Source organism: Lithobates pipiens, unplaced genomic scaffold (genome assembly GCF_037356315.1).
Source record: "Lithobates pipiens isolate NorthernLeopardFrog02 unplaced genomic scaffold, aLitPip1_a1.2 Scaffold_22, whole genome shotgun sequence".
NCBI classification, from domain to species: Eukaryota; Metazoa; Chordata; class Amphibia; order Anura; family Ranidae; genus Lithobates; species Lithobates pipiens.
The window spans coordinates 78,505,804-78,530,510 of NW_027507784.1; the positions used below are offsets into that span (position 1 = coordinate 78,505,804).

Below are 24,707 nucleotides of genomic sequence, written 5' to 3' on the forward strand. Positions count from 1 at the left end.
GCATCAGTGGGGGGAATAGTGCCCCATTGTTGTTGGTGTCATTAGGAGGAATAGTGTCCCATCAGTAGTGTCATTCTGAAGAATTGTGCCCCATCATTAGTGTCAGTGGGAGGACTAGTGCCCATAGTTGGTGTCATTGAGAGGAATTGTGCTGCATCAGATTCCGGATTCAGAATACTTTATTAATCCCAAAAGGAAATTGCTGAAGGGAAATTACTAAGACTCATTAGTGCCAGTGGGAGGAATAGTGAACCACCGTTGGTGTTGTTGGGAGAAATGATGTCCCATTGCTGGAATCATTGGTAGTGAAGTGACAGCCAAGCCTGGCTGTATTTGATGGGCACAAGTGGCTGCATATACTGGGCACAAGTGGCTGCATATACTGGGCACAAGTGGCTGCATATGATGGGCACAAGTGGCTGAATTTGATTGACACATGTGGCATTTTAACTGCAGGCAAAGCAGGTCAAACAGCGTTTTCTTTTCAAATGCTGAAATCTCCATTCAATCAGAGCTGCATGCATATGAATGGAAAATACTGATTGATTAGAATATCTGCCAACATGAACCCTAACAAGCTTACCTAGAAAAACAAATTTTCTTTTAATTTAAAGGTTTTAGATAACTTTATCTTGCTGCAAGAACAAAGGTTTCTGAGAAACAGCTTTGATTAAGAAAACACTTTAATTCCCCAGAAACATGCTAGCTGTACACCCCTACCAACAATAACAACACATGTAATCATGATTGATTTGTCTGTCTTTTGCCAAAGAGCATATTAAATTGATGTTTCATTTAGTTTCTTAAACTTCTCCAGACTTTAATAAATGACAGCTGCCAGACATACTATATATAAGCTATGGAAACATTATTCTTACCTTAGCAAAGCACTCTTCCCATCACTACGCATGCACTGTACTTGGCGCGTTTGGTAACCAATCTCTGTTTCCCATCTATCGAATCTTTCTTGTGATAGATGGCTCTCCTGCTTGAAAGTACTTCTTTCACCAGAATCTGAGCCAAAATCCAACATGGTCCTTCCACTAAAACTTATTTCCTTCAGATGAGGCAACCTACACTCGCTCCAAGGTCCAACCTTAAGACTGTACATGTGTTCTTCTTCTCCAAAGGAGCAGAAACCATAGAATGCACAAGGCCTCCATTCCGTGAGATTTGGGCAATCTGAGCCGCCATACAAAGATGGAGAAATGACAAAACGAGTCCTGTGCTGCAGATGTTTCCCACAGTTTTTATTGCACGTAGACCATGGTGAGAATTCCGAAACAATACAATCTTGTGGACATGGTACCAGACACGATTGTTCTTCTGTAGGTCGTGGAGTAAAGTACTCACAGATTTCTTGAGATGTTATGGATCTATTGTTCTTGTGGACACAATTCACTTGTCTTTGCTGTAGTCCACGTTGGGCTGTGACACATTCTGAGCTTTTAGATTTAACCCCAGTGTGCGGATAAGGTACAAGAACGCACTGGTCCCATTCTGTAGTCTCCCACTCATAGAGTTCTCTGTGCCAGCTGCAAATTTTAAAGCAGTTCTGCTGGCTTGCTGGTTCCTCCTCTGGGTTACAGTTTGAGATATGGGTAACCCAACTGTCCCCATGGACGCACCAAACCGACCGACTCTGTAGCCCACTTGGTCCGCATTCACCTACGCATTGACCCCATGGACCTGCAAGATGAAGACACTTTCATGAGCTGTCAGTAACACAAAATAATATTATCCAAGCAAAGAAAAGCATAAAAAGGAACTCCAGATACAGGCCCTAAACCAAAGGACCTTCTTGCTATGTCTGGGAATGATGAAAAGGCGACGCATTCTGTAGTTCTGACACACTTTCTGTTTTAGGGTGAAAACGCTGCTCCACCATAGGTACAGTCAGGCTTTTTTTCTCAGAGAATAGGCACAGGAACTCCCCCTTTCCAAGCCACCCCTTGTCCACGCCCCCTACCCACCTCCGAGCACCGTTCCTTGGTTCCACCCCATACCCACCTCCCAGTACTGCCACTTTTAGAGAATACAGAACCAAGTAACATTTGTGGTACTAAGTAATTTCTATGAAATGTGTTAATGATAACAAGAAAAGCAGTCAAATAGATCCCCTGCAGCAAGCAACAATAGACCCTCGCTTCCTCAGAAACAATCGACTCCCCCCAGCAACAATGGATCACTCACAACAAAATACCCACCAAGCTACATTAGACTCCTGGCAGCAACAGCCAATCTACTGGCAGCCAGCATCAATAGACCCCTCCCTCAACAGTAAATCCCTCCCAGCAACAACTGACCCCCCGACTCCCCACCAGCAACAATACCCCCCCCCCCTGGAAAAATAGATCCCTCCCTCAACAGTAAATCCCTCCCAGCAACAACTGACCCCCCCCCAGCAATAATACCCCCCCCTGGAAAAATAGATCCCTTTCAGCAGCCAGCATCAATAGACCCTGAAGCACACCCCAGCACCACTTTCCATTACATACATTCAGTGTTGGAGGTGCCGGAACTGCGTTCCCCCATGTTCCTTCTGAAAAAAAGCCCTGGGTACAGTTTGATAAAAAAAAGCGCTTTCCCCCAAGGCCATGAAGTGTGTTATTAACCGAATCACCAGTTGAAAATAAAGGAAGATAAAAGCCAGAAAAACAAAAGAAAACAAATGCTGCCACCGTATCTACATATTTTTACCCTGCAATATATTGACGTTTTTGCTTTTGGATTTAGCTAAAATTCAATGTTTTTTTACTGAATACATATCTGAATTAAATTATGGGTTACATAATCAAATTCTGTTAGGACTGCACATCCTGTTTTTGCATGTCTTAAAAAAAGAAAATTCACTTTTTCAAGTCTCCTATGAAAAAAAAATGAGGGTTATGTAGGTTCTCTTGGAGGAAAGAACTCGGGGGAAAAAAAAAATCTTAGATTTCCTGAGAACACTAATATTAACACTGAGCGCCCGTCCCCTGTTTTGTGCCATGTTTATTGATATGAACTCGGCGCTTTTGTTACTGAGCCATTATTCCGTGTTGCTATATTCCAGCACGCTTCAAGGTTACCGTCAGTCGAAGGAAAAAGAGATATTGTTTTTTAATAAAAAAAAATCATGAAAATGTTCCATAAAAAATAATTCAGTAAGACTATATGCGGCAAGTTAAACTGCAGCATTGCAATCACATACAAGTGGTGTTTTTATATATTTCATTATTATGGAGATTGCATCAAATCAGACAATGAGTCAGGGAATAATATATTCTAGGTGATCCACATCACAGATCTGCCTCCATCCTTATTCTGAAGCGTGTCATAGTTTAGAAGTTTTTTTTTTTTTTCCATCAGTCTTGCTTTGGCCATCTCTTGGGGGCAAACAGACTCACAACAGGGTCTTTTGTACAAGGTAAAAATGTCCATGCAGCTTTGTACTGGCAAAAAACGACTTGTCCACTACATAGACATACAGTGGTGTGAAAAAGTGTTTGCCCCCTTCCTCATTTCCTGTTCCTTTGCATGTTTGTCACACTTACGTGTTTCGGAACATCAAACCAATTTAAACAATAGTCAAGGACAACACAAGTAAACACAAAATGCAATTTGTAAATGAAGGTGTTTATTATTAAAGGTGAAAAAAAATCCAAACCATCATGGCCCTGTGTGAAAAAGTGATTCCCCCCCTTGTTAAAACATACTATAACTGTGGTTGTCCACACCTGAGTTCAATTTCTCTAGCCACACCCAGGCCTGATTATTGCCACACCTGTTCACAATCAATGCATCACTTAAATAGGAGCTGCTTGACACAGTAAGGTCCACCAGAAGATCCTTAAAAGCTACACATCATGCCGAGACCCAAAGAAATTCAGGAACAATTGAGAAAGAAAGTAATTGAGATCTATCAGTCTGGAAAGGGTTATAAAGCCATTTCCAAAGCTTTGGGAATCCAGCGAACCACAGTGAGAGCCATTATCCACAAATGGCGAAGACATGGAACAGTGGTGAACCTTCCCAGGAGTGGCCGGCCGCCCAAAATTACCCCAAGAGCGCAGCGACGACTCATCCAAGAGGTCACAAAAGACCCCACAACAACGTCCAAGGAACTGCAGGCCTCACTTGCCTCAGTTAAGGTCAGCGTTCATGCCTCCACCATCAGGAAAAGACTGGACAAAAATGGCCTGCATGGCAGAGTTCCAAAGAGAAAACCACTGCTGAGCAAAAAGAACATCAAAGCTCGTCTCAATTTCTCCACAACACATCTTGATGATCCCCAAGACTTTTGGGACAACATTCTGTGGACCGATGAGACAAAAGTGGAACTCTTTGGAAGGTGTGTGTCCAAGTATATCTGGTGTAGAATGAACACTGCATTTCATAAAAAGAACATTATACCAACAGTAAAATATGGTGGTGGTAGTGTGATGGTCTGGGGCTGTTTTGCTGCTTCAGGACCTGGAAGACTTGCCGTGATAAAAGGAACTATGAATTCTGCTGTCTACCAAGAGATCCTGAAGGAGAATGTCCGACCATCTGTTCGTGTACTCAAGCTGAAACGAACTTGGGTTCTGCAGCAGGACAATGATCCTAAACACACCAGCAAGTCCACCACCGAATGGCTGAAGAAAAACAAAATGAAGACTTTGGAGTGGCCTAGCCAAAGTCCTGACCTGAATCCTATTGAGATGTTGTGGTATGACCTTAAAAAGGCCGTTCATGCTCAAAAACCCTCTAATGTAACTGAATTAGGACAATTCTGCAAAGATGAGTGGGCCAAAATTCCTCCAGGACGCTGTAAAAGCCTCATTGCACGTTATCGCAAACGCTTGGTTGCAGTTGTTGCTGCTAAGGGTGGCCCAACCAGTTATTAGGTTTAGGGGGCAATCACTTTTTCACACAGGGCCATGATGGTTTGAATTTTTTTTCACCTTTAATAATAAACACCTTCATTTACAAATTGCATTTTGTGTTTACTTGTGTTGTCCTTGACTATTGTTTAAATTGGTTTGATGTTCTGAAACACTTAAGTGTGACAAACATGCAAAGGAACAGGAAACGAGGAAGGGGGCAAACACTTTTTCACACCACTGTATGCATTTGTTTTCGTCCAAATGCATTATCATCCGAATTTTGGGTATTTTCTAGGGCTGTTACTGATCAAAAATTTTGTGTTCGATTAATCAATATTTTTTTTAAATCGATTAATCGACTAATTTTGATTAATTATAATGCCCATACAGATCCAACTACTTTAAGCTGATCTCCTTGCATTGCAACTCTGCATAAGTCAGTGGTAAATGTGGTATACACTATATATAATCACCTGACACTACTTCGTTTTCACAATCCATGACTTAACTTCACAGTTCACACAAACGTTTTAAATTCAAACTGTAGCACTGACATAAGTAATTTTTTTCCACAGTAGCGTGACAATCCCTCCACCTCCGGTCTAACGAATCACTCTCACCTTATGGCATGGACCCCTGTGCAAACAGGTAGTCATGCATGCGGGTATCAAAAGGGTTAACACGGACCATAAACTTTTCTCACAATCTCAGGTCGTGGGTAGAAAGAAAAGATCAAAGTGCTCACCGCTTAAGAATAAGATTTAATTTTTGTGTTCAAACACAAACTACACACATAAAGATGACACAGCATGTAAAGCCGACAATCGTGTTAGTTCCGTAGGGCAGCAGTGGGGGGGTCATGCGTAGCTCCTCCCCCGTACACGTTACGTTCAATCAGAAACTTCAATGTCACCGGACTCCTCCCCCCTTCCCTTCGTTAGAAGACGGAGGCACTTGGGGAAGGGGGAGGTGTCCGGAGATGTCACCGGATCTCCGGCAGAACTCCCTGAAGACCCGGGAAGTCGGCGGAGAGGTGAGTACCGGTCAAAAGAATTTTGATCGATCGAAAAAAATTTGATCGATCAAAACAATTAACGATTAATCAAGGAATTAATCTTTAATTTTCACAGCCCTAGTATTTTCGTTATCGTTTTAACAAACGATAACGAACGTGCAGAATCTGAAAACCGAAAGATCCGACATAAACAAATGCTTTATTTTCATTTTCTTTGTGACAACAGATCGATATAGATAGGAGATTCGACATGACGCTGACAATAGTGATCTGTGTCCATCTAACCTGTGGTCGAATGTGCCTAACCTTAACTCTATTAGTCCAAGATTATTCTACATAGAGAGAAAAGATTTGACATAGAGAGAAAAGATTCAACATTATAGAGACATTAGCAAAAAAAGGTTGAATGTGCCTAACCTTAGCTCTATTAGTCCAAGATTATTCTACATAGAGAGAAAAGATTCGACATAGAAAAGATTCAACGTAGAGAGAAAAGATTCGACACAGAGAGAAAAGATTTGACATAGAGAGAAAAGATTCAACATAGAGAGAAAAGATTCAACATAGAGAGAAAAGATTAAACATAGAGAGAAAAGATTCGACACAGAGAGAAAAGATTCGACATTATAGAGACAATAGCTAAAAAGGTCGAATGTGCCTAACCTAACTCTATTAGTCCAAGATTATTCTACATAGAGAGAAAAGATTTGACATGAAGATTCGACAAAGCAGTCGCTGAGAGCGGACATTTATGGTCAAATGCTCCGCCCATAGGCTATAGAAGAATGCTAATGTTGGTTGACTAGTAATAATAGTTCATAAATATAATTATTACTAGTGTCATACAACATTAGAATTCTACTATAGCTTGTAGGCAGAACATTAGACCGGAAATGTACGATTGCGACGTCGTACAGTTTTTCTGCTCCGTCTAATCTTCTTAGAACTTTCAACAGACACCATTAGCCTTGAATGACAGATTCGACCTTAATTATTTTGGATTTTCGGTCTAATGCATTTTTTAACAAAACAAAATAAATAAAAAAACGAATTTCGGGAGTAACTAAATAAATTAATTTTTCGGACGAAAACGAAATTCTGAAACAAAATATTTCAGTGTGCACATGTCTACATAGCACAAAACTACACAGCAACATAGATAAATCTGTAAAATAGGCCATGGGGGGAGATTTACTAAAACGAGTGCACTCAAAATCTAGTGCAACCATTCATGGTAGCCAATGAGGTTCTAACTTCAGCTCGTCAGTTAAGCTTTGACAAATAACACATGGAAGCTGATTGGTTTCTATGCAGCGCTGCACCAGATTGCGCACGTCACAGTTTTAGTAAAGAGAACAGAACAGTAGTCCTTACTTGCAGAGCTGCCACCATACAATGTCTCACCATTGAGCTGCCTCTTCTAAGAACAATCAAAACAGTGTAATACACTGTATTGTCAAAAGTATTGGTACGCCTGCCTTTACACGCACACCATAGGTCCCAACTGTCCCTGATTTGGAGCAATGTCCCTCTGTCCCTCTTTCCTCCTCACTTGTCCCTCATTTTGGTCTGATCCATATAGTTGTATATTAAATGCACTTTTTATCTTTCAAAAAGTGTTTCCCAGTGCTAAACCTTTCATCCAATTTCTAAATTGCTGCATTTGTACATTTGTACATTTCCTATTGTAAATAGGAATAGTAGTGGTAAAAAAAAGCCCTTGTGGGTTTAATTAACCTTTTTTAGTTAATTCCCCTTTAAGGGGATGTGACAGGGGGTGTGTCCTATGCCTACATATGTTTGTTAGTAGGTATCCCGCATTCCTATCTCATTTCTATCTCCTATCGCACATGTACTTTAATGGCATCCTAGTTTTAGTCCGTAGGGTTCAATATTGAGTTGGCCCACGCATTGCAGCTATAACAGCTTCAACTCTTCTAGGAAGGTTTAGGAGTGTGTCTATGGGAATGTTTGATCATTCTTCCAGAAGCGCATTTGTGTTGTCAGGCGCTGATGTTGGACAAGAAGGCCTGGCTCGCAGTCTCTGCTCTAATTCATCCCAAAGGTGTTCTATCGGGTTGAGGGCAGGACTCTGTGCAGACCAGTCATGTTCCTCCAACCCAAACTCGCTCATCCATGTCTTTATGGACCTTGCTTTGTGCACTGGTACTCAGTCATGTTGGAACAGGAAGGAGCCATCCCCAAACTGTTCCCACAAAGTTGGGAGAATGAAATTGTCCAAAATGTCTTGGTTTGCTGACGCCTTCACTGGAACTAAGGGGCCAAACCCAACCCCTGAAAAACAACCCCACACCATAATCCCCCCTCCATCAAATGATCTGGACCAGTGCACAAAGCAAGAAATGCTTGCAAACGAAATGCAGTGCAAAAATTCATGTGCGTGTAAAGGCAGGCATCCCAGGGGGTGGATGGGAGGGAAGTAGGCAGGAAGATGGGTTAAATGGGTAGTGAAAGAAGGAAATTTTTTAAAAGATAGAAATAAAGAACTGCCAGTGAATAAGATTTTAATATTTAAATTAAAAATAAACAAACTCTGTCAAAAATACCACACTGATGCAAAACCGAGAAGGAGACAGTTAATGAACGTAAAGTTGAATAAGTCTCTTGAAATGATTAGCTGATGTGGTAAAAAAATAATAATTAATGTGCGTGTAAAGGCAGGTGTCCCAATACTTTTGACAATATAGTGTATATGTCCTTGACTACACAAGATACACACAACACACCTTCCTGACCAAAGTGGTATTTTTCAGCCTCAGACAATTTTTAATAAGAACAGAAAATATCTGTTTATTCTGCCAGAAATGCAGTGTCCTTATAACTTCCTCTGAATTTAACTGATATATTAAACAATGTTATCTTCTTATCTAGCCAAACTATTTTTGTAAAGTACTAATTTCCCAGCCCGAAGAAAGGAAGACAATTGTAATCCAATCCTCGGTTTATAACCAAGGTTCCCTTCATAGGTACAGTACGGGGAGTGAGCATAGCCACATAGGACAGGGAGTGTGTTATGTGCAGGAGTACCAGGAAAATACAGGAAAATATCCAGGAAAATGAATGCAGCTATTTTATTTTATTTTTATTTTTTTTATTTATTACATTTTTGGTTTTGCATTTAGATACATTTACTTAAAAACCACAGGACCGCGGTACAAAATGCAGTTGCGATGCAGTGGTACTGGCCTTACAGAGTTAAAACGTGGTGAGGAGGTGACATAACACCTCTTAGCTGCCTGTCAAATGCCCTTTAAAAAGGTGTTTTACCGCGCATCACTCCTTGAGGGCAACACAAGTGTGAACGAGGCCTAAGACAATTTGCTCTCGCACATGTTGTATTTGTTAAAGCTTTTATTTAGTACAGCTTGCAAAAAAAAAAAAAATCCTCTTTCTCTCTAGGTAAAAAAAAAAAATAATAAAAATATTAATAATATATATATATATATATAGTTATATATATATATATATATATATATATATATATATATATATATATATATATATATATATATATAAAACAACAAAAACAGATTGCTGCACAAAAATGTTTTAATGAAAAATATAATCAAAATATCCAAAATATATAGGCCATCATCGTTAATGATACGATGATGGCCTATATATTTTGGACACTTTGATTATATTTTTCAATAAAACATTTTTGTGCAGAAATCCATTTTTGTCATTTTATATGTATATATATATATATATATATATATATATATATATATATATATATATATATATTATTATTATTATTATTATATTGTTTTGATTATATTTTGATTATATTTTTCATTAAAACATTTTTGTGCAACAATCCCTTTTTTGTCGTTTTCTATAATATAAGCCTTTAGGAGGGGTTGATTGCTTGCACTTGGTACTCTGACCAACGTGCACCTCACCCTTCTGAACTATATATATATAAGAGCTGTTCGATTCTGGCCAAAATGAGAATCACGATTTTTCACGAGAATCACAATTTTTTGGCTTAGAATAAAAAGATCACGTTTCTCGCGACGTAAAATCTTTCCCATTATACAAAAAGAACGGACTAACTTTACTGGGTTTTTTTTATTCATTAAAGTAATTTTTTCAAAAAAATTGCATTTGAATGACTGCTGCACAAATACAGTGTGACAATATTGCAACATCCGCCATTTTATTCTCTAGGATGCTAAAAAATATATACCATATTTATCGGCGTATAACACGCACAGGTGTATAACACGCACATTAATTTTAAGAGGGAAGTTTCAGGAAAAAACTTACATTTTAAATAAGGAACTTTGAAGCAAAATAAGGGTCAGTGCCCATCTGCAGCCTCACCATTGCCTTCAATGCAGCAGCTTCCTATTACAGAGGCTGCCAAGTAAACAGGAGATTCTCACTGTACCTAATCTGACGGCGCTCGTCCCACCCCCCTCCCTGTCCCCTGCGAGGTAGCTCGAGGTAGCTCGTCCCCCCCCCCGTCCATGCAGTTTCTCTCTCCACCTGCTCTGAGACATACAATAAATAGCAGCTAGACTCAAAATCAGTTTACTGAATCAGATTAGGCAGCTATTGCAATTGGTTGCCAGAGGTTACAGTGTATCATTACCACTCACTGACTGGTTGCTAGAGGTTACAGCACACATTACGACTCACTGATTCGTTTTTAGAGGTTACAGCACATGATTTCTGCTTGTTGATTGGTTGCTAGAGTTTACTGTGGCTATGACCTCAGGGGGGCATGATATACATATCAATGCTGCCAGCCACCGCTATTTACATATGAATGCCGGTATTTACATGTAAATACAGGGTCTGCAGGTGAGTCATCTGTACACAACAATATGGCAGAGCTGGTAGTAGCAGCACTTCACACTGAGATATCAGGACACAGCACAGGACTAAAACCTCGAGGGACGAAGGAATTTAAACCAGGATAGTTGGCAAGTATGAGGCAGGGCCCAGGGCAGCTGCCCCTTTTGTCCTGCCTTAAAGACGGCCCTGGTTGTGGCTTCAGAAGAGCAGAGAGAATTATTTGTATAGAAAGAATTGTGAAACACTTCAGTCAAGATCGCAATAACAATTCTTGACGATTAATTGTGCAGCTCTAATATGGACCCCCACAGGGTCCACACATGATATGCACACCTGCCCAATGGTTCCCGTCCCCTAAATAGAATATATAAGAACCGTCCTCTTATAGCGGTGATCCCCTCAGATATTAGCTTTTTTTTTTTATAATCTTTATTTAACAAAACATTTTTTACAAATTTTTATACAACATTTACACATCCACTTATTAACTATTACTATATATAGATTACCTTCTATTTTTTTTATATAATCTTTATTTTTATTTTAGTTTCTGTAGAACATAACAAAACATATAGTGCACAATACAATCGACAATGTATCACTATCCTGAGTAATTGACCACGTTAAACAGATCTAACATTGTGCAAAACATCAGGGAAAATCAAGACAGAAGGGGAAAAACAGTAACCCTATAACAGGATAGAACATTTGAGGGGGGAAGGGAAAAAACAAACACAGGCCCTTCCAGTGCGATTCACATCAAGGGGGGACCCCCATCAGAGGCCCAGCTCAAGGCACACACCCCCCACCAGCTGTCAATACCCGAATTGGGGCAAAACGCCCACGGCCCTCAGCAGGGCCCCGGCCAACGCCCCCCCCGGAGTGGGGCCTCAAGCCTCCAGCATAACTCCGTCAGGGGGGGAAGCATCACCCGGAACCCCGCCCAAGTCTCCCACGGCACCAGTCGCCCGTCAGAATGCCCAGGAGACAGTGGCCGAAGGCGTGGGCCCCATCAACGGGCCACAGAGGCTGCGTCGCCCCTGGGGGCAAATCACCCCCCCAGGACCCTGAGACTCTGCAAGAGGAAGGGAGGATACAGGTCATCACACTGCGATTGGCTCGGCAAAAAGTCATGTTCAGGTATGTACGTCACCGCTCACTGGCCTCTTCAGCTTCAGTGAAGGCTCTGCTAGCTCCAACAGCGCAACATCCAAGCTAGATGGCATAGGGCCCGTGCCAGCAGTATGCCGCTGCCACAAGGCCCAGATCCTACCGAAACGGTCACTTCTGTCCCTGCACCGCGCCACCCACTCCTCCGCCTCCCTAATATCTTCCACCCTCTTGAGCCACTCAGTAATGGTAGGAGTCTGTGAGCGTTTCCAGTATATAGGTACTAGACGCTTAGCGGCATTTAAGAGGTGGGGGAGTACACTCTTCGTATAGCGGCTCAGAGGAGGGGCGGGGAGGTGCAGGAGAAAGAGCGATGGGGTGAAAGGGATCTCGATCTGCAGTGCATTTTTAATAAAGGCGTGAATGTCGACCCAAAATGTGTGTATTACAGGGCAATCCCACCAAATATGTAAGAGAGTGCCTTTCTGGCCACAACCCCGCCAACAAAGGTCCGTGACCGAGGGGTAGATGCGGGCCAACGCTGCCGGCACCCGATACCAACGAGTCAAAAGTTTGTAGTTGGTTTCCTGTGTCCGGGAATCAATGGAGCTGGAGTGTGCCAATCGGCACACTAGCGATCGTTGGCTTGGTGTAAAATCGACCCCCAGATCACGTTCCCACTCCCTCATAAAAACTGGTCGGATGGGGCCAGAAACTGCCCCCAGAAGCCGATAAAGTTCAGAAACTAAGTGGGGAGTGGGCTCCTCTGCCATAAACACCTTTTCAAGCGACGTAAGAGATTCTATGTCTCTTAACGTAGCGCCCAGGTTCGTGGTGAAGTGGTGAAGCTGCTTGTATCTCCACCAGTCCATTGGAAAGCGTCCGTATCTATCCCTCAAAACATCTAGGGGTATCAGCTTACCCTTGTCTATAAATTTGCCACAGCTATAGTTGCCGTCAGCGGCCCAAGTCCCAAAAAAGGCTACCTGCTCTCCAGGGGGAAACCACCTGAACCCTCCTAGAGGAGCCAATGGAGACCCCGGGGGCGCCAGGGCATACATGGCATTTGACCGATCCCATACCCTGAGGGCATGGGTGGTCAGATTACCTTCTATTATCCTCATCCAATCATTGGTCAGTTCCTATGTTGTATTAGCCTCTGTTTATCTATTGACACATTTAATTTCTTATTAAATCGATACATCTATTAATACATTGTACCCATGTATTACACTCATTCTTCTGTACATCTCACACCCACTCATTCCTTTTACACCAATACACTCTCGCTTCATATATATCTAACGTAGGAAAAAAAAAGCTTTTTTAAATTATAATGAATAAATCATGTAGCGCTTCCTCAATACGCAAATAAAGTGCATAACAAAAGTTCAATAAATAACTGAGAATGTGCTGTGCAAATTATGAATAAATTGCAAATATCACCCAATGACTAATGATATAATAAAGTGCAAATGCTAAACCAAATAATATAATAAACAAACAATGTATGTATGTTATATGTGTTTTCCACATGAATAAAGTTCCAGAAAAATTGTAAAGTGCTCCGTGCAAAACTTAAGTGCAAGAAATGTTCATATAGTGATGTCACCATCCAAAGTGCACACGCAAAATGATTTTCCAATTCTCTCAAAGTGGAAGACTTTCACCATCCGTGACCATAGTATGCACCAGCCTCCCACCTCAGGGAAAGACCCCTACAGGTCTAGTCACACTTCTGGTATCACAAACACAAACTTCTCAACAATGACAATGGATACTTTAAAATTCGTTAATCTGCCCCACGCCCCTCCGTGGTAAACTCACATGCAATATAAATAAATCTCCAAGTGCAGAATACCAGTAAAATATTTTAATAAAAAGTACTAACCTACATTTAATATAGCCTAGGCCATCTTTATATAGAGCAATGATTCCTTTTTTCAGATCCTCAGAGTTCTTTGCCATAAGGTGCCATTCCAGTGACCAGTATGAGAGAGTGAGAGCGATAAGACCAAATTTAACACACCTGCTCCCCATTCAAACCCGAGACCTTATAACACTAATGAGTCACATGACACCGGGGAAGGAAAATGGCTAATTGAGCCCAATTTGGACATTTTCACTTAGAGGTGTACTCACTTTTGTTGCCAGTGGTTTAGACATTAATGGCTGTGTGTTGAGTTATTTTGAGGGGACAGCAAATTTACACTGTTATACACGCTGTACAATCACTACTTTACATTGTAGTAAAGTGCAATGTCTTCAGTGTTGTCACATGAAAAGATAGAATAAAATATTTACAAAAATGTGAGGGGTGTACTCACTTTTGTGAGATACTGTATGTACTATACTGTCAAAAGTATACACGCACATGAACTTAAATGGCATTCCAGTCTTAGTCTGTAGTGTTCAATATTGAGTTGGGATGAATAAGAGTGGAGACTGTGAGCCAGGCCTTCTCGTCCAACATCAGTGCCTGAGCTCATAAATGCACCTCATGAAGAATGGTCAAACATTCCCATAGACACACTCCTAAACCTTGTGGACAGCCTTCCCAGAAGAGTTGAAACTGTTATAGCTGCAAAGGGTGGGCCAACTCAATATTGACTAAGACTGGGGTGTCATTGACTGCTTGCCGCCCGCCCACTGTCAAATGACAGAGTGTGAGGAGAGGAGAGCCGATCAGCGGCATCTCCTCACAGGGGACAGCTAGGAATGTAATCAGGGCACTGATCATCAGTGCTCTGATTACAATAGTGCAACACAGTGTCACCAATCAGTGCCCACCATTGCCCACCAATGCCAGCTATCAGTGCCTACCAGTGGCAGCAATCAGTGCCTACCACTGCTCACAAGTGCCACCAATCAGTGCCCATTAGCGATGCCAGTCAGTGCTGGAAATCAGTGCTACCTATCAGTGCTGCCCATCAATGCCCGTCACTGCTGTCAATCAATGCCCAGCCATCAATAATACCCATCAGTGTCACCCAACAATGGCACCCATCAGTATCGCCTATCCGTGCCACCTATCAGTGCCCACCAGTGCCGCCTATTAGTGCCCACCAGTGCCGCCTATTAGTGCCCATCAGTGCTACCTAACAGTGCCCATCAGTGCCGCCTATCAGTGATCATCAGTGTCACATATCAGTGCCACCTATCAGTGCCCATAAATGTGGCATATTAGTGCCTCCTCATCAGTGCCACCTAATCAGTGCCCATAAGTGCCGCCTCATCAGTGCCCATAAGTGCCACCTCATCAACACCCACCAGTTCAGCCTATCAGTGCCCATCAGTGCCGCCTCATCAGCATACATCAGTGAAGGTGAAAAATTACTTTGTTACAAAATTTACTGACAGAAAAAAAGTAAAAAACATTTTTTGGTCTTTTTTTTTAATAAAAAATAAAAAACCCAGCAGTGATTAAATATCACCAAAAGAAAGTTCTATTTGTGTGAAAAAAATGATAAAAAATGTGGGTATAGTGTAGCATGACCGCGTAATTGTCATTCAAAGTGCGAGAGCACTGAAAGCTGAAAAATGGATTGGGCGGGAAGGGGGTTAAGTGCCTGGAAGGCAAGTGGTTAAAGTTCATGTGTGTGTAAAGACAGGAGTCCCAATACTTTTGACAATATGGTGTGTGTATATATATATATATATATATATATATATATATATTTTTTTTTTTTTTTTTTTTTCTAGACATTTATGGGTTTTTTTTTTCCTAAGCTGTACACTGTATGTACTGTGTGGACCTCTGCACAGGGTCCACACATGACATGTGCACCTTCCCAGTAGTCCCGTCCTCTAAATATAATATTCAAGAACTGGCCTTTCATGGCGATGATCCCTTCAGGTATTTTTTTAATTACTTTGCATGCTCAGTAACACAAATAAGAGTGACGGAGTGATCCCAGGACACAGCATCATCTGGACAGAGGACCAAGATGTGGGACAGTCCCTGCAAATCCGGGACAGTTGTCATCTATGATATATACTGTATGTATCTACATTTCTCACTAATATGTTTTTATTTCCATCACACTGTATACGTACGCGTCAGTGCAGTGATGTATTTTTCTACCACGGCTGTACACCTGCTAGACAGAAGGTAAGTATATTCCCTGCAAGCACCCTTATTTTCAGCGGCTGCCCAATAATTGCATTTTGTTTTTGTTTTATTCAGGAAATTAAAAACATTCTTCAAACATTTCTCCTCCCAAAACTTTTTTTTCCTATTAAAACCTAATAAGACCATCTGCTCTTGGCTGTTAAAGCAAGATACCCATCTGTTTAAAAGCAATGTTTTGTTAACACCAAGTTCTACACGCTATTAATGTTACTTAAAAATACAGCCTGTGCCCGAGAACATGCCACACAAGACTTCTGACTACGACACTAAGGCCGCGTACACACGGGCGGACTATCCGTCCAACTAAGTCCGTCAGACAATCCGACAGACAGTCCGTCCTACTTTTGAATGAACGGACTTGACCACACACGACGAACAGACAGTCCGCTGAAAGCTTGCGCGATGACGTGTACAGCACGTACGACGGGACTAGAAATTCGACGTCCAATACACTGCAATGCAACCTTCGGCCGTGTAAATCCTTTCTGAGCATGCGCCATACTTAGTCCGTCGAACTAGCCTACTCACGAGCGGACTGTCCGCTGAAACCAAGTTTGGACGGACAATATTACGGAAATTCCGAAAGACTTAGTCCGCCAGACTGTCCGCTGAAAAAGTCCGCTGAAGCCCACACACGAGCGGATTGTCCGCTGAAACGTGTTTCAGCGGACCAAGTCCGTCAGACAGTCCGCCCGTGTGTACGCGGCCTAAGAAAACAGTATATCCTAATGACGAAGAACTAGAGGAACTTCCAGCCAGCATTGGAATATTGTGTCAATGGCAAAATAAACGTATTTTTTCTTCCGTTTAGTATAGAAAAGAGAATAGGTAGAATCTCTGCTAATTTTTTTTTATCTTTGTACTGAAAAAAATTTCCCGATCAGAGACACAGCTACCATTAAAAAAAAAAAAAGTTAATGTTCAGCAATCTCCTAAAATTATATATTTTTAAAATCTTTTTTATTATTTTTTTCTTACTGTTGCACCCTCTAGTGTGTGCTAGAAGTAGTGTTAGTTTAGTTGTTTGTGTAGGAAAAGTTTAGCCCAAGCTTGGGCTGTGAATCTGGGACAGGGTTCAGTGACTCAGGGGCTGGATGACTCATCCAGTAGATCTCTCTGGCACTTCTTCCTGGTCTGGAAGTTTGTAGAAACTGGAGGAGGGGCTGCCATGCATATTTATGAGGCCTCAGCCAATCCCCAGCTTTGAGCCAAAAGGGGGCAGAGCTTACCTCATAAATAGACATGAGCCATGCCAGTAAAGGGAGTCGGGTGGAAGATGGAGATGGAGTGCTGAGGAGGATGTCAGTGGTCCTTGAGGGTTCACAGGCTGGGAGTTTGATTGTTTCCCCCTGCCTCAGGGAGAAGCTTCTAGAGCTTAGGGTTGGAAATTCAAATACCTGGACAAAAATTTACTGTCCTGACCAATCCCTGGAGAGATACGTCTAGAAGGTGGTCTGGGAGATTTTAAATAGCCTGGAGCCCCAGCAGGGAAGGTTCTGCTGCTTGCCTCTGAAACACATATTGGCTGAGTTGTTGATCTGCTGGGTCTTGGCTGTGACAGGGGCTGGAGACCTGGGTCTAATCTTGAGCTGGATGTAGGATTCTTTACAAGGGGTCTGGAAGACTACCCTTATGGTCTCCAGCTGTGAGGGTTTAGACCAGCCTTTCTCAACCTTTTGAACCCTTGAAATAGTTCTCCGGTCTCGAGGAACTCCTTCTAAAAACTAGAGATCTAGAACTCATGATACATTAGTGTGATGGTCAGTGGGAAGAATGGTCCTTACACTTGTGGTCATTGGGAAGAATTACCTCCTTACAGATAGCTAAAAAGATCAATGGTGTCAGTGGGAACTTATCCGAGAGGCAGAAATTGCCCAATGCTGAAGGAACCCCTAACAACCTCTGGAGGAATCCTAGGGTTCCACGGAACCCTGGTTGAGAATCACTGGTTTAGACTGTGCCATATGCACAAGAAAAAGAGTGTACTTTGTTTAATGTTACTGAATGTTTTGGTGTATCCTATGACCCAATGCTTCTCCTGTTATAAGTTCTGAAAAAAACTTGATTCACAAAATCACAAAAAAACAACCCATAGACTACTTATTCGAGCGGGAACAAATGGACTGTTGCTTGTGTGACTGGCGGCCTCTGTACTGCTTTGGCTAAGAATCGTTTCAATTCAGCAGTCCTGCAGGGGTAGAGCTTCACGTCCATAAAAAAGCTGACCACTCTGCCTCCTTACAATAAAGGAAAAAGTGAAATATTTACTTTCCCTGCAGAAACCTATGTTACTGGCCATTATGGATGAGCCTTTAGGCAGACACATTATATTTCCTTTACTATCGGCGGAGCTCAACCACAGCAGCATAGCAGAGAGAGAGAAAGTCAAGAGAAACTTAGCTCCTCTATGGTTTCCAGGATCACAGGGGCAGCTGTCTGATTGGGTGCTGGCCTACCATGTGACACCGGTGGCCATCTTGGGTAAGGCAGAGTCTATTTTAGACCCTGGCTCCTGGGCTTAGCGCGCAGTTCGTTTGTGGTTAGAGTAGTGATGGGTCACCCGTCTGTCAGGGACAGTAAGTGCTTAGAATCAGGGAGAGGTTCCTGAGGAGAAGCGTAAGTGCAGGGATACCTAGATGGCACCCTACTTGGGTACAGACTGGCCAGGCTGCATTCTGCTCCTCGAGATAGATGCTGTCAGCACACCTATGATCTTCTGCTGCTGACTCCTTGCTGTTACATCAATAAGTGTTCCCAGCCGGATTGCCTCCCCGTCGGGATTAAACTGTTTTGCCCATCTTCAATTATAACATAATTCCTGTTTCTCTGCATCTGCACCAGTGGCGGCTGGTGGTATTTTTTTACACAGGCCCCACCTCTCGGTCGGCTGGTCAGCAGCCCCGCACTTACCCCATCTAGGTCGTGGGCAGCGCTTCCTCCGGACGGCGTCTCCTCCTCCTCAGCAGGCAATAGGATAGCTTCTCCTCTCAGCCATTTGGGTGACGAGTCTCAGGACCCGCTTCCTGATTGGCCGGGAGGAGAATCAGGAAGACAATAGTGAATGTTAATTCACTATTGTCACACAACTGGGTGGGCTTGGGGCCCCTTATGGACAGGCCGCCACTGATCTGGAATCTGAGTGTTTACTGCCGCTGCACCACACTGCACCTACCCACAGGTTAATCTGCCTGGATTCAATATTCCAAGGGTTTGGCAAATCCTGTTAAAAAATGTTGCCCATTTTTAGGCTAATGGGCAAACAATTGCCAAAAAAGCATATGAAGCTGGAACTTATAATGGAGGACCAATGCAAAAAACTATATAAAAATGTAATACCATACAGAGGGGGGAGAATATTTTCATGTTGCCTTAAGGGCAGTATTAAAAATACACAAATCCTTTTAATAACATGCTTGGGGTGCCTTAAAGATGTACACTATATTGTCAAATGTATTGTGAAGCTCAACTCTTCTGGGAAGGCTGTCCACAAGGTTTAGGAGTGTGTCTATGAGAATGTTTGACCATTCTTCCAGAAGTGCATTTGTGAGGTCAGACACTGATGGATGAGAAAGCAAGGCTTGCAGCCTCCATTCTAATTCACCCTAAAGGTGTTCTATCAGATTGAGGTCAGGACAATGTGCAGGTCAGGCAATGACTGTGCAGGCCAATCAAGTTCCTTCACCCCAAACTCACTCATCCATGTATTTATGGACCTTGCTTTGTGCACTGGTCCAAATTATTTGGTGGCGGGGGGATTATGGTGTGGGGTTGTTTTTCAGGGGTTGGGCTTGGCCCCTTAGTTCCAGTGAAGGGAACTCTTAAGGTGTCAGCATACCAAGACATTTTGGACAAATATATGCTCCCAACTTTGTAGGAACAGTTTGGGATGGCCCCTTCCTGTTCCATAAAGACATGGATGAGCGAGTTTGGGGTGGAGGAACTTGACTGGCCTACACAGAGTCCTGACCTCAAACCGAAGGAACACCTTTTAGGATGAATTAGAGCGAAGACTGCAAGCCAGGCCTTCTCATCTAACATCAGTGCCTGACCTCACAAATGTGCTTCTGGAAGAATGGTCAAACATTCCCATAGACACACTCCTAAACCTTGCGAACAGCCTTCCCAGAAGAGTTGAAGCTGTTAAAGCTGCAAAGGGGGGGCCAACTCAGTATTGAACCCTACGAATTAAGACCCGGATGCAATTAAAGTTCATGTGCATGTAAAGGCAGGCGCCCCAATAATATTGACAATGTAGTGTATGTTGTGTTACAGAGCAGTGCCATTATCACAATGTACGCTGACTCAGTGACAGCATACATTGGAAGGGCATAATTGGCTGTGCAATAGAATTTTTTCTTTTAAAATTATCTTGGCTTACAGACAACAGCATCCCAATCTGATTAATTTTGGCGTAAGGTAGCTTTAGCAGTGACATATGTTTTTTCAATAAACAGTGATTTGGCCCGTGGTTCCTGTTCTTGCTGATGCAAAACTGTCCTGCCGCAGGTCAATTTCTGTCAAACTCCCATTGAGAATTATTAGACGGCAGATGAAACAGCAGTGTAAACATTTTTTTACTAGAGACACAGAGTTCAGAAGGTGTTCTACTATGAAAATTCACAGACCGCAAATTATACGACCATGTCAAATTGGCCAGTAGCAGGACAATTATAATGAGCAAGGCTAGGCCTAAATTTAGCAGAGACAAAGAGCAAAAGCTAATATTTTTCTACAGGAATTAATGCAGGGGATACTGTACTGCAGCTTGAAAATGGCTTGGGGGGGGGGGGGGTGAAAACACATGGCTGAGTTGAATCTTTACCACCCTCCAACCACTGTCCCTGAACTGCAAAGACAGCTGTATGGTAGTATACATATGCCGCAGCCAAAAATCATCCACACTGTCTGTTCAGTGGGCAGTCCCCCTGCAAAATGCAACCCATTCAAGAGAATGGAGCTGCACCACAACTGCCCTACAACCATCTAGGCCTAAATTTTATTTTATCTATGAGGATAGAGGAGTGAGGAGAATGTGAGTGATATAATGTGAGTTTCGCTTTTTTTTTTTTCCCTTTAACACAATGCTACATCATAATGCAAACCAGTGTTAAGTTTGTTGCCAAAAATATTTTAATCGACAAACTTAACAAACACTGTTTTGGTCAACTAAAACAATTCAGATGACAAAAATACAACTAAAACAATTCCGAATAACTAAAATATGACTAAAACAATTTAGATGACTAAAATATGACTAAAACTAAAATGCATTTTAGTTAAAGACTATGACTAATGCCGTGTACACACGACCAGACTTTTCAACGGACTTGGTCTGGTGGACAATCCGACGAACTTTGCAGCTGAGGTCCACCAGACATTCAAACGAACGAACTTGACCACACACGATCACTCCAAAAGTCAGACGGATTTGAACGTGATGACGTACGACCAGACTAGAATAAGGAAGTTCATAGCCAGTAGCCAATAGCTGCCCTAGTGTCGGTTTTAGTCCGTCAGACTAGCATACAGACGAACAGATTGTCCGCTAAAAGCCGAGTCCGGCGGACAAATTTGAAGCCAGTCTTATTTCTAGGTCCGCCAGACTTTTGGGAAGAAAAAGTCCGCTGGAGCCCACACACGATCAAATTGTCAGATGGACTCTGGTCCTCCGGACCAAGTCCGCCGTTATGTCCGATTGTGTGTTCGTGGCATTAAACTAAATTGAAATTTGATGCCAAAATTAACACTGATGCAAACAAAAGGCAGCACCAACCAACAGTTGGTTTAAAAAGAAAAGGCCCTATTAATAGCAGTGTAAACATTTTTTTTACTAGAGACACAGAGCACAAGAAGGTGTTCTACTATGAAAATTCACAGACTGCTAATTATACAGCAGTATCAAATTGGCCAGCAGCAGGACAATTATAATGAGCAAGGCTAGGCCTAAATTTAGCAGAGACAAAGAGCAAAGACAAAGATTTTTCTACAGGAATTAAGATACTGTACTGCAGAGGATAATGCAGTTTGAAAATGGCTGGGGGGGGGGGGGGGTGAAAACACATGGCTGTGTTGAATCTTTACCTCCCTCCAACCGCTGTCCCTGAACTGCAAATGCAGCTGTATGGTAGTATACATATGCCGCAGCCAAAAATCATCAACACTGCAGCCCCCCTTGCAAAATGCAACCCATTCAAGTGAATGGAGCTGCACCTCAACTGCCCTACAACCATGTGCAATGCAGATGACGCATACAATGCATACAATAAAAATCATTATACCCACAAAATTAATGAAAACCCACAAAAAATACCACCCAAAACAAAAGCTACTTTTTTAAGGGGTACCCTACTGCAAAAACATTCCAACCTGAAAAAGGTCCATATCATCATACAAATAATAGAAATATACCCTTAAATTAAATTTAAAAAAAACACAAAATACCACACCAGCACAAAATCTTTTTTTTTTTTCAATTTTTTCCTTTTTAAAGGAAAGGTTTGCTGCACTAAAAAAAAGTTTGTATATTAAAAGAAGGGGGTTGGGTGGGACTTTGTATGAAGCACGGCTAGATAATAAGATATAGAATCACATCATGGTAAATTCCAAAGAAATATACATTGAATAATTGAAAATAACATGATAGACAATAGTAACACCTTAACAGCGTATTAAACATGAGTCACAGTAATAATAATAGATACTGTACATTAATATATAATAATAAAAAGTTCCAATTCATAATAAAGATAATGATGTTAATAGTGATAATCGTCAATGATAAAATTAATGTTATTAAATCTCAGAATCACATGATTGCGATGATGTAGCATAAGGCTGGGGCTCTACGCGTTTCGTGGAGATGTCCATTTATCAGGAGAAAATAGCAATTGGGATAGATCTATAGTACTAGAAGGCAGAATGAACAGGTGTTTGACATACGGGGGACACAGGGCAGAGGAGGGATGGAAATTCACCAACGCTCTTACCTGTATATAAATTGGATATATAGCAAATAATGATGTTGTACACGACACTTACTTTATAACTGGGGACCACACCACCACTGATGCATTTCATATTACTTTTTTGGCCTCGGTGCATCCATGGTTTTGCAGCCTCAGCTCCCATGGGATGCCTTCAGTCATGCACAACATCGTTATTTGCTATATATCCAATTTATATACAGGTAAGAGCTTTGGGGAATTTCCATCCCTCCTCTTCCCTGTGTCCCCCGTGTGTCAAACACCTGTTCATGATTGCTTTGGGTAACTTTATATTGCAAGTTGCTTGTTTCTTTTAAAAAAAGTGTACATATTTTAAAGAAATATGGTGGAAATGGCATTTGATTCACTATGTAGCAGCTTGGGAGAAACTTTCTGGCAGCCGCACACTGAACAGATGGGAAGCAAAGAAGCTAATGTCAGCGGTCAGGAATAAAATCAACACAACCCACAGTGACACCAGCGTTAAAACACAAAATTCCAAAATGCACTGAATTTTATGTTTCAAAATGGAAGGGTCAGTTAAGGCCACACACCTCTAAAACGTGTTTACTTGGCTGGTATTAATGGGATTCGTTTTCAGGGTTAATAAAGTGACCCTTTGGGTGGGGGCTACCCTGCATGTGGGGGGTACCTTTTGCCGCTCATCAATGCCCAGGACCAGGCGGGGCTGAGTTAATGTGAACATCAAACATGGTACCCCTGCTTAGAAATGAGTCGTATGCTGTGTGCATTAATTATTGTACAGAGTTCCTCTGTGGAGTGTCTTGCTCCATGTCACTACATACCTTCTTCATTATATGTTGCATTTAGGAGGGACATTTCTGAGCTGGTGCCCTCTCCACCAGTCCAGTGTACATCTGCCACCTCACTCCCAGTGACAGAATGGGGTACGGTTGAGCGTGGACCTCTTACGTGCTCTCACCTAACTCCTTCTCTCCCATACCATGCAGCCAGGTACATGAGGTCTCAGTACCGCTAGTTTGGTCCCAGAAACCTCAAGGGAACTGACTGTTAGGGAGAGAGCCTGGACAAAGTCCTCCTCGCTACCAGGGGACCTGCCAACTACAGAGGGTACAACGCTTCTGGCCAGCTGCTGTATGCTCTACACTAGTTACTAGTGGTTACCCATAGCAACTGCATTCCTTCTTCCTTTTGTCCTGCCTTTTGTAGCCTTGCCTCATACCCCATTGCACATTACAGACTCAGTTCTTTGAATACCTTAGGACCAGGCTTACAGACAGTTTGAGAGCTTTACTTAAAGGGGTTGTAAAGGTAAATATTTTTTTACCTTAATGCATTCTATGCATTAAGGTGAAAAAATATCTGACAGTGCCGGCCCCCCCAGCTCCCCTGTTTTACTTACCTGACCCCTCGAAAGTCCCGCTCTCGCCTCCGACATCTTCTTCGCCGCTCTGCCTGGCCGTTGATTGGCTGGAGTGGATGGATTGAAAGCAGCGCAGCCATTGGCTCACGCTGCTGTCAATCACATCCAATGATGCGGCGCGCCGGGGGCGGGGCCAAATGGTACAGTGGGCGGCTATAGCCGCCGGCTGTATCACGGGAGTGTGCCCGCAAGTGCTTCTCACCATGCGAAGGAGCTAGCATGAACGTGAGAAGTACTTGCTGGGGGAAGCAGAGACAGCCACCGAGGGACCCCAGAAGACCAGGTTCGGGGCCACTCTGTGCAAAACAAGCTGCACAGTGGAGGTAAGTTTTTTTTTTAATTCTCTTTACAACCCCTTTAACTTAGTTTAGGCCCATTACAGTGT

At 42.4% G+C, this 24,707-nt stretch overlaps 1 protein-coding gene across 2 annotated transcripts in view; it reads right to left on the minus strand.

Moving 5' to 3' along the window:
• The window catches only part of THSD7B (thrombospondin type 1 domain containing 7B), an 820,891-nt gene that overhangs the window by 556,858 nt on the left and 239,326 nt on the right, over window positions 1-24,707 (minus strand). For both annotated transcript variants that reach the window (XM_077447767.1, XM_077447766.1), the window contains exon 4: window positions 879-1,689. In XM_077447767.1, coding sequence (XP_077303893.1) covers window positions 879-1,689 — 811 coding nt within the window. The remainder of the gene's footprint in view (window positions 1-878; window positions 1,690-24,707) is intronic.